This window comes from Telmatherina bonti, assembly GCF_933228915.1.
Source record: "Telmatherina bonti genome assembly, chromosome: 23".
Classification (NCBI taxonomy): domain Eukaryota; kingdom Metazoa; phylum Chordata; class Actinopteri; order Atheriniformes; family Telmatherinidae; genus Telmatherina; species Telmatherina bonti.
The window spans coordinates 8748489-8759486 of NC_136632.1; the positions used below are offsets into that span (position 1 = coordinate 8748489).

General features: G+C 40.1%; 1 protein-coding gene across 1 annotated transcript in view; it reads right to left on the reverse strand.

Moving 5' to 3' along the window:
- The window catches only part of LOC306773218 (voltage-dependent calcium channel subunit alpha-2/delta-1-like), a 127521-nt gene extending 119439 nt beyond the window's left edge, over positions 1–8082 (reverse strand). Inside the window, exon 1 of the mRNA XM_079262973.1 lies at positions 7831–8082. Within this exon, the coding sequence (XP_079119099.1) occupies positions 7831–7910 (80 nt within the window). The 5' untranslated portion in view covers positions 7911–8082. The remainder of the gene's footprint in view (positions 1–7830) is intronic.
- Positions 8083–10998: the final 2916 nt, after the last annotated feature.

Sequence of the window (10998 nt, forward strand, 5' to 3'; positions counted from 1 at the left end):
TGGATAATTAAAGAACCTAAACAGACCTAATTGGTCAGCAGTGCAAAGATCTGCCATCCCATGGATGACAAAACCAATGAGAAAGCGGCACTAAGTTTTAGGTCTTGCATTTGCACCCATTCAGATGGTGCCCCTCGCCTATGAAACTACATATTTATACAGGAAGTTATAAACCAAATGTAAAAAGATTTTAACATATGCAAGTAGACACAAGGTATGTGTAATTGACTTTAAATCACATTATCAGAGGGGATTAGAAACAAAGTGGCAGAGCAAGAGATAAAATGAGACAACTTTTACTGACTGAAGTGAGCTCAGAGAAGAGACAGGAAGCAAGACAGAAGCTGAATGAGCCTTCATCAGGGGAAGCTAAATTATGAAAATCGGGATTAGTTTAGAGTGTTGCTTTTGTGCCCCCCAAAAAACAATAATAAAGGAAGTCTAGTTTGTTTTAATGGACAACCTTTATGTGTGGCACTTTAACAAAAAGGTAAAAGAAATGCAAGCTAAAAAAGATACTATATTTTTGTGCTTAGGTTTTGTGTGAGTTTTTCCACTTTTGTCATTTTGTTCTTGCAAAAAGTTCTTGTGTGTCATTTGAATTAGGTGGTGGTAGAGCAGTGAAACTTCAAAAACTTGTAGGACTGCAGCTCTCGGGGACCAGGGTTCTTTACTTCGGATATAGAATTAGATTATAATTATTCTCTTTTCAGACAAAAACAGGAAGTCTGATCTTTCATGCCAAGTAAATGTGATTTAATATCTTCCAAGAATAAAACATCAGAGTCTGGAATCACAACTCACATGGAATCAGGCCCTACAGAATTTACTATTTCTGTTTTCTTAAAAACAAACAAATAAAATAAATAAATGCAACAAGAAACACACCATTAACTATAGGAACATGTTTGACAAACCGGTGTCTCGTTTCCACTGAGTAATATTCAAAGAAAGGCTTGTGAGTGCAGGGACTGGCTTTTTCATCTCACCACCTCCCGCACTGCCGAGCAGCTGCAAGCTGGCTGCCCACCTGCGACTGCAAACTGTCTCACAGTAATTATACAGTAAAATTTATCACCAAACTGAAAGCACATCTTACGTCTGAGACGAGTTCAGTAGACAATGCTGTAAAATCAGGGACAGCTGCTTAACGTAGACAGTGAATGTGGGACTTTTAAATTGCTATTTTAGTTCCACTGTGCTGTTGGATTACAGAGAAAATAAATACATATGCTGGGGTTGTTTTTGTGGAAAATTCCAAGATTTTTCTTTAGTCACTAGTACGTCCAAAGATAACCAAGATGTAACTTGTTTTTCCCGAATTGCCCACCCCATTTTCAGACACACAGAGCCTCCTGGTTCCACTCTGGGGTCAGGTCTCTGCAGTAAAGCATTAAATGCTATATTTTGTTTCCCTGTTTGATGACATTGACAGCTCTTTCTGTGTATTCTCCTGCACTTTTGTGAGAATTTAAGAATAATTAAGCCTCAAAATGAGCAGATCTTTGGCTTTTTATGGGAAAAGACTTCCTGTAACCAACAGGACTCCCATCTAAACAGCTGTTAGCTATTCCCATGGTTCCCAGGGCAACAGTGCAATGGAAAATTCCTGGGGAATTCCACGTGGCAAAAGACTGTGAACAAAACGATGCCAATCTAGCTTTGCTACATTTGGCTTTCCCAAATCTGTGTCCATGAATGTATGCACATGCTTATGTGTTGCATCTTCTTCTGCAAAGGACCGTACGATGAGCAACTTAAACCAGACACTAAAGCGACTCTCAGAGGCCTTGCATAAATAAAGAGTCTACAAAAATCAGTGAAGGACTGGAGGGAGATAGATGAGAAGCCCCTTCCACTTGGCACTTGTCTATCCTGTAGCCTTTTCTTTACTACTGAATCAGGACACTCAGTGCCCCCTTCCCCAAAGACATAAGCCCGCCTAAATATAGCTGTAGCTGAGAACGGGGCAACGAGGAGTTACTGCATGAGAAGCAGAGAGAAATATCTGGAATAATTGAGGAAAATAAAGTGGAAGTGCATGAGGAGGAAGTGAAAGAAAAATTAAGAGCGTGAAAGAAATTAAAATGAGATTAAAGAGCAAACACGATTCTTGTGCAACAGATACTGAATAAGTCAGCTGCTTGAGTCTGGGCAAGGCGATGCCGCCTGAAATATACCTGCTTGCATCGACTCCCTTATGGCCAAGAGGTGCAAATCCGAGCCAAGGAAACCCTAGACAGCCCCAAGCTGATCACTTCCATCTGCTCCTCATTACAGTCAATTCATCCTGCTGTAATCTCTCTGCTTTGCTGGTGCTGCTCGCCAAGTTAGCTTTGACCGTGATTAAATAAAAGACAAAGCTGCAAGAAAATCTAATTTAGCCAAACTTTTTCTTCTTTGTTATTATTACATGAGACATTCCTAATCCCTCCATCTCTGCCAAGACAGAAAGACATCGCCTGGAGCCATGGGCTGAAATAAAACAGAATATTTAAAAATAGAAATAAACTAGCGATGTGTTGCACAATGTGATTGTAGCCAGTTTGGTTTTTCCAGGGATGTCCACATTTCATGGGTCAGATGTTCTCATGCACTGATCACACAAAGTAAATATACATATAAAAGCATTAACAAGTTTTCGTTGCTGTAAGCCAAATGTTAAATAAGGACTCAAGCTCTCAGATGGGTGATGAGTGCAGTCGTGATTATCTGCAGATGTGAGTTTCTGTTTTTTGCATCATTGTGCAGTTTATGGGTGAACTTCTAAGGGGATCCAAGGAGTATTTGACAATAACGCTGGGTGAAAATGTGTCTGCATGTAAAAATGATGCTGTATTCATTAAAGGTATGTGTTGGGGGTCGCAAAAAAATTAAAACACAAACTGCAATTCCAAAATGGGACGAAAATTACGCCTGAATGATGAAGTCTTAAGAAATTTAAAAAAAAAAAAGGACTATTCTTTCCTGGTTTTGTTAAAGAAATGTTACAGTTTTAGAAATATACAAAACTTTGCTCTTTTTTTCGTATGATGTTTGCACCTAGGATGTTTCCAACTATGAAAGCCGTGGAGGAAATGCGACGCATGCATTAAATGAAAGGCTGCATGTTGTGCCACTGTGAAGCCAGGAACTGCTGCAGAGCCCAGCTCTCAGTTTAGACACAAAGAAAAACCTTGTGTGCAATAATTCACCGAAACATCAGGAAAAACAGCAAGCTCTTTTGGTCTTATCGCTTTGTTAAAAAACTCCCATGCAGACAGAATGTTAGCATGTGTCCGCCTCTAATGCTATGTTCTGTCCAGTTGCACATGGTGTTGCACCTTCTGTTGCTCATGTTTATGAATTTAACCAGGACAGAATCGCATATTTGAGACTAAATGGTTGATCGAATTACCGCAGATGAAATTTAGACGAGTTGAAATGGGCTAAACAGCTTTTACGTTGCATAAACACGCCAACACTTCCTGTCATTTGGCTAAAGTGAAATATAAAAATGTTCAGTGGTCAATCCAGCATCAGATGACTGCAAAAAGTATTAATTTTATTCAGTTCTAATGCTGTGTCTATGGCACAACAAGCACATTTTCAGAGGAAGCTGGTCAGGGCAACAATAAATGGACATGGCTCTTATTTTCTTTACAAAAACACACATCTAACAGCCATAATGGCTCACATAGAGGGTCTATAACTAAAAATAACAAGTATTGGACAAAACATGACTGAATTGGATGCTTCTTCTGTCTCGTTGTAGGAAGCTTACACTGAGGTAGTCATTGTTTTTCGGGTATTTTGAGTATTTCCTCCGCCAAGGAGATTAACTAACTACCAGACGGATTTTCACGACTTTATTCTCAGAATAGGTTTTGGTCCATCTTGACTTCTATTAAATTTTAGGAGTGATCGAGATCACCTCCTGGATTCAGCACCTTTTGAAGGATTCTTTATTATGAGATCGGGCCACTTTCAGTTTATATGCATTTAATTCCAATATGGGTGGAAATAAGCTGCTTGTTGGAACACAGAGAATGAAATAATGTAGTTTACTGCGTGTAGGACTGGATTGCTAACTGATGATAAACTCAATGAAATACGGAGTTTAATTGTTGTGTTTTGGGTGGTGCTTTAATCATTGAAAAAAAACAAAACTGTTTAAACATGTTACTTTCTGTGTAAAAACAGCAACTACCATCTCGGGCATAAATCAGTATCCATTTAAGCAGCACTCAGATTTTATTGAGTAAGCATTGAGTTTTAGAGCAATTGTATACATTACACTGCCCTGCAGCTCTGAACTGATGTTTTCCTGTCTGGAGAGAGCTGAGAGAAGAGACAGGATGCAAGACAGAAGATGAATTAGCCATTGGTAGGTGGTGCCACGGTGTAAAATGCAGCCAACGTTGAGGAGTTTCTTTAAAAAGTTTCAGTAAATAGTGAAAACTAGTAAGTAGAAAGTGCTATGTAACATGTGTCAGATGTGACACATCTAAAAAAGTTAAACAAAAAAATAAAATTTAAACATTTAAATGTTTAAAGAAAAAAGTGGTTGCTTGCAGCAGCAATAATGCAATCTTATTTAAAGCTCTGGCAATCCGTCCAGGGTGTAATCTCAGCTGCGATCAGTTCCGTCTGACCACGATGACCTTCACAAAGAGAGAGGGCACCACAGTATATGGATGTGTGGATTAACATCTTGTTTGTTTTATCTGTACTAAAAGCAGTCTAACGGCATCAATATGTGATTTGTGATATGTGAATCTGTGCCTATCCAGTCGTTTCCTGGCCAGAGCGAGCGGTTTTGTGACTACCATGAGATGGTTGGATAATCAGCTGTGACAGGAAGTAACTGAGCCTGACCAAAAAGTAGCCCTGACATGATATTGTTGCCTTAAAAAAAAATCACAGACTGTTCCTTCACTTTGGCTGTAAAGTGAGTGTAAAACATCCCAAAAAAATGTCAAATTATTAAGCTTGCAAAAACCTTGTCTTTGTTTTTTTTTTGTTTTTTTAGAGAATTTTCCTGTCTTGTGCATGCAACATGTAGAGATGAACCAAATACATGTCTGTGTGGTCTCCTTCGTTTTCTTTCCTCACAACTGCCCTTGCTGCTTTCGGTTCATGCGTAGCTCCTCCTCATCATGCCCACTGATCACCAGAGATGAGGCTGCAAACACAAGAAGCATGACCCCTGAGCTGCTTGAGCATGAAATCTAGTTAGTCTAAAAAAAAAAAGAAAGTGGAAGTAAGGAGAACAGAGGGTGACAGAAACTGTTAAAAAAAGGGGGTATATATATATATATATATATATATATATATATATAAAACTTCCAGACTTTGCTCCTGTGAGTCGACTCAATAGACTCTCTTGTCTAGATACAGCAAAACAAGTGAGATCTACAAGATTATTTCCTCATGACTTTATTGTTAGTATTGCTCTCAATGGCTTTAGTGGCTTTGCCATCACCAGCTATGTCTAAATTAGGATGAGAGAGAGAGAGAGAGAGAGAGAGAGAGAGAGAGAGAGAGAGAAAGAGAGATTGCATATTCAAGACTGATGAAGGGATTAAGTCTTAGATCTGGTGGCGGAAGAGTTGTGCCATATGGTGACAAATTCGTTACTTTGTTCACCTTACACAAATAAGTAATACACAATCCATATGAGATCTAGATGGCCAAGTAGTCCAGATTCCCATCTCGTCCTTTTTCCTCTAGATCCGCTCTTTTCTATCTCCTCTAGATGACACCGAGGTCTCCGGAGAACATCAGGCATCAGTCTCACGCTTGCGATTTGATGATGTTAATCATCTGCCTTTGGGCAACAACAGGGAAGCGAGAGAAAAATGAAGAGACACATAGGAAGTCGGACAGACAGAAGATGGACAGGAAGGGCTAAAAGAACCTGAGATGGGGAGGAGAAGGGGTGGGGTGGGGGGGAAAAGAGTCCAAGCGGAAGGGAAGGGAAACATGAAGAGCTGAAACAGACAGATCCCGGCGTGGGAGGCCATGGATGGATCCCAGAGATACAATCACAATTCAAGCCATGGCGGAGGGACGTTAAAGACAGACAGACGTGGGTTAGCCTCTGTCCTCACCCTGTTTCTCCCATTGTTTCACCTTGACGAGTAAATCATCAAATTTAGAAAAAAACAATCCATTTGCGGAAAGGAAATGAGACAAACTGTTTTTGTTTTTCTGTCAAGATTCTTTCATTTAGAGATCAGCTGCATTCAGGTCGACAGTTTGCCACGAGAAAATCATGCACACAACCCGCAGATCAATCCACTTAGTAGCCATGAAATATAGGGAGTGGGAAGGCCACTTTGCTAGTCTGACATCATTGTATTCAGCCATTAGGCTAAGAGCCATCATGGCGAAACATCTCCCTGACACCAGACTTGGATTGTGCTCAAAACCAATCTTCCCCGTCCCGCCTCTCTTTGAACCATCCCAAATATCTTCAACCTGTTGATTAAAAGTGAAGCGAACTGGCCTGCACCTGATTTAAAAACTGCCCCCCTGCAAGCGAGGACGGATCATGTGTTGTATCTATTCATGCTGGAGCGCAGATATAGAAGTAGGGAGCCAAATTTAGCAAGAGTGAGTGATACCTTCACTGACACATCACATGCTTTATAACATGAGCTCATAATCCAAATGCAAGACAAGCAGAGAGCTTTTACCTAATGGGGAGGGGATTGGGGGGGGGGGGGGGGGGGGGTCATGGGAAAGGAACAAATATGACACGAAATGCATATTGTGCCACAAAACATTTACAAGAACAGCAAACTGGTGAGCAGGTCCCAGCTGTGAGACCATTTGGTTAGTTTTGCAAGAGGAGTCCGAGTTGTCCATGAAAGGCAGCTGAAGCCCATTATTCTATGGCACTAATAGCAACTGATGATTAACAAGTTTATCATGTAAAAAGATTTGTCTAAAAGCAGCTCAAGCAACTTCTTACAACATCTAACTGATAGATTAAATGAACATTTGGAGTAGTTTAAAGCAGTGTTTTTCAACCACTGTGCCGTGAGAGATTATCAGGTATGCCCTGAGAAATTACCCAATTTCACCTTGTTGGTCTAAAAAGTAGCTCTGTGTTCATCCAAACAGGCCCCCAGTGAAAGATGTTAAAATTCCATCTTCTTGTATTTATCTGATTTCTATTCAAGAGGCTTTGGCGAGATGGACTTTATATCAATAATATGGACTTCTAAAATTAAAAACATTTTTGTTTCTGACGTGCCTTGGGATTTGTCAGTGAAAAAAAAAAAGTGTGCTTTGGCTCAAAAACTGTTGAAAAACACTGATTTAAAGGACAAAAAGGTTCGTTGTGACAAATCTGCACAAATCAGAGGGACACAATCTTCCAAAATTGACGTCATCTGGAATATGTGGGTCAGACTGCAATTAATTCGATCAGAAAATTGTGGATAAATATAGTCAAGGCAGAGTTGTGTGAAGAACTTTCTCTCATACACAAGTCAGTTTATTTTCCCTGGATGGTTCATGTGACATCCAGCCGCGCGTCACACTCATGAAGACTGCTCATTAAAAAGCAGAAAGAAAGAAAAAAAAAAAGGCATAGAAACCCAGCTTTGAATATCATATTTCCAAAAGTTAAAGTTGCATACAAAGCAACATGCAACACTCTCTCCTTCCTGCTCGACTCAGAGAGAATTTCAAAGTGCAACTTGAAGGAGAGAAAACAGCGACTGACTTTGCAACACACAAGTTGTGTTTCTGAACAAAAATAATCATCCAAACCGAAGCACACAGCATGTAAACAAGGACTTTTTTTTGTGTGTGTGTTTCAGGTTGTAGGCTACTCACATATGAGCCTGTGGGAATGATCCGGTCGACACAGGCGGAATGGTTGTCAAGAGAAATAGTATACAGAAAGAGTAATCCATATCTGTGTTTATGTCCCCCAAAAAATCACGACAGCCAATGAGCGGATGCACAAATAATAATAATCAGAAAAATGAATAATGAGGTGCCCTCCCAGAAGGAATCCACAGCGGACCAGCTCTCAGAGAAACGCTTCACACCGCCATCGGTGCGCGTTTCGGAACAAATCTCATCTGCTAGATATCTGTGACCTCCCCCCCCCCCCCCTCCCCAAAACCCCCTCCCCACCGGGCGGAGTTGGGGAGTGTGCTGCTTGGATTGACCGCTTGTGTGGGTAGATGTGTGTGTGTGTGTGTGTGTGTGTTAAGTTGTTACTGTCTAAAGTGTGTAAAAGTGCGATCAGAGCAGATCTGCAGCGCGTGAGGAGAAATAAAAAGGAGGAAAAAGGGGGAGGGCGCACTGGATGTTCAGCTCGACCAGCAGAGCGATGCCAGTCCTAACACTGCAAAAAAAAAAAAAACAAAAAAAAAAAAAAAACAAGACGCAAAGTGTGTGTGTGTGTGTGTGTGTGTGTGTGTGTGTGTGTGTGTGCGTGTGTTACCAGTCAGTCACCGTCACACACAGATCCATGTTCTCCGATCACTTAAAAAAAAAAAGAAAAAGAAAAAGAAAAACTCGTGTCCATTTTTAAGCTCTTATGTGTGTGTTGTAATGATCTCACTTGGATTTCTGACGAATATTTCTGTGGGAAAGTGGAGAAAAGTGAAAAGAGAATCAGTGGACACATTTTTGGACAGTTTTTAAGTGTTTTGTCGGTGACATCTTTTACAGTGTGGGGATTTTATGTTTGTGTTTCTGACGCAGAAATGGGTTTCCAGGAGCCCTCCTTTCCCACTACACACAGCAACAATCAGGCAACTGGGATCCAGCCAGGATTAGGGAAAACATGGACTCGTCGTCTCTTAAGAAAGAAAAGAAGAAATGCAGTCAAGCTTCTGACAGCTGTAGTTTTAATTCAGATTAGTATGCAGGTCTCCTTGGATCAAACTCAACATGAGCATCAGCTTGGGGTCATCAGGTCAAAATTACCCAAAGCCAAAATTCCCAAATGTTTAGTAAGATACCAAACTGAAATGCTCATTAATGCGAGACACAAGAAGTTTTTGTTTTGTTTTTTTTTTCCTTTGAACACATACAAATGAATCATGGATTATAACTTTTCTATTAACTTGCAAGTGTTTGGAAATTCTGATTGTATGGATAAAAGTAAAAAAAACAACAACCAAAAAACCAGACAATACTTCCATTTATAGCTAAAAATTATCAAAGAAAAAAGGGAAATTTCCAGGCAAGATTCATGCAAATGATCTGTTAAGTATGAAATATGTTATGAGATCATCGTGGAACTTTAATGTTTGATTAAAACACGCATGCGCTCGCATCTGAATTCAGTGTGACAGTGGTGCATACATTGACGCATTGTGTAACCAAAACTACCAAAATGGTACGCATATTCAAAGGAGATGTTACGCCTCAAAATGCTTTACTTTCTCGAGAAAATATTTAGCCAGTTTCAGCTTATTCTCTGTTGTCATTGAAAAATGTCCCTAAAATGGACACTACAAAACTTTGGCAGATTTGATAACTAGGTGCCCCCTGACAAAGGTTAACTTGGTATCTGTCTTGCATCTTGCCTCTTCTCTGAGCTCTCCCCAGTCAGTAGAAGTCGGTTCGATGTTGACTCATCTGATTTTTTGCGGTGTCGCTGAATCTCTCCCTTTCCTACACTTCTTCCAATTAGGTCCTCTTCCATTACTTTGATGAGTCAGTCACAGTACATGTCCTTAATGGCCAGGGTGTTGATTTCCAGCTGGTGTTCTCTGATGCGGTGCTGTAAATCAAAATGTTGATGTCACATGATGCTCTGGGTTGGAACGAAACGTTGTGAAATGCTGATTCTTAGCTGCAGGGCAACAATGGAATAATGGATGTCAACATGCCATCAAAACTAATCAGAATCCAAAAGGTTTTGCAGTCATTTTTATGATATAAAGACCTAAATATTAGCAGAACCACTTACTAAGATTTTTTTTTAAAGACATTTAGCTTAGGTTTTAATGAAAAAGTAGTTTCATGGTGCAGTCAAGCTCCTTTGAAACCAATGTAAAATATTCCCATAGATCCTAGATCAGAGAGCTTCCACCAATTTTTGTTGGAAAATAAGCAACAGAATACTTTGTCATAAAGATTGATGGCTCTTTTGATTAATCAGTTCAAACTGACAAATAATAAGCAAATTAAGCTAGTTACCAGAGAATTACAAGCCAGCGAGAAAGAATATTTTGTTGAAGGAATATGCATTTAGGTGAAATCTGAACAACTGTCCACTGTAGTGGACACTGTGCATGACAGAGCTAGAGCTGACCTGATGGGGTTTTGTCCTCTTTCCATCCTTCATAACAAGGGTACACCGCAAGGAGGGTGATTCTTAGGACAGCTTGGGTTGCGTCTGGTCACATGTGTAGCTGAAAGCATTTCAGGCCCTCGACCCAATTGCAGTCCATGTCAGAATCAGTCAAGCATCTCAAGAAAGACTCAAAATTTTCATCTAATAATGGATCTCTGTTTTATTATGTATATCATTGTGGGCCTTCCTTTAATTTTCAATAGTTCAGTGCCTGTGCTTATGCAGATGTGTGATAATAAATTCCTCTTGCTTTAAGGGTTGCAGCAAAATTAATATGAAGTGACATTTCCCTTTGCTGAGGAAATCACAAAGGTAACTATGAGAATACAACGCTTCCCTCCAAAGTTCTTTATAAAATACTGAAGCCTTTCAGTGATAACAAAATTTCAAAGTAAAATTTTTCCTGCTGTTTCGATGTGTGCAAGCAAATGAGGTCAATGTGTCCATCTGTAAGGATCGCAGCAAGGAAGCAGAGTGCTGCTCACCTGCCATCATCTGAATCGCACAGATAGATTCACTGTGCAAATAACTAGCCACGTTCCTCTTCTCAGGTTTCATAAGAAGTCATAAAAGCTGATCCTCTGGGACTGCGTGGACTGGGGGGGCAGTGAGTGTATTTACAGAGCAACAGTAAAGAGAGGCAGCAGGTTAAAGTAGAGTTAATAACACGTGTTAACACAGGC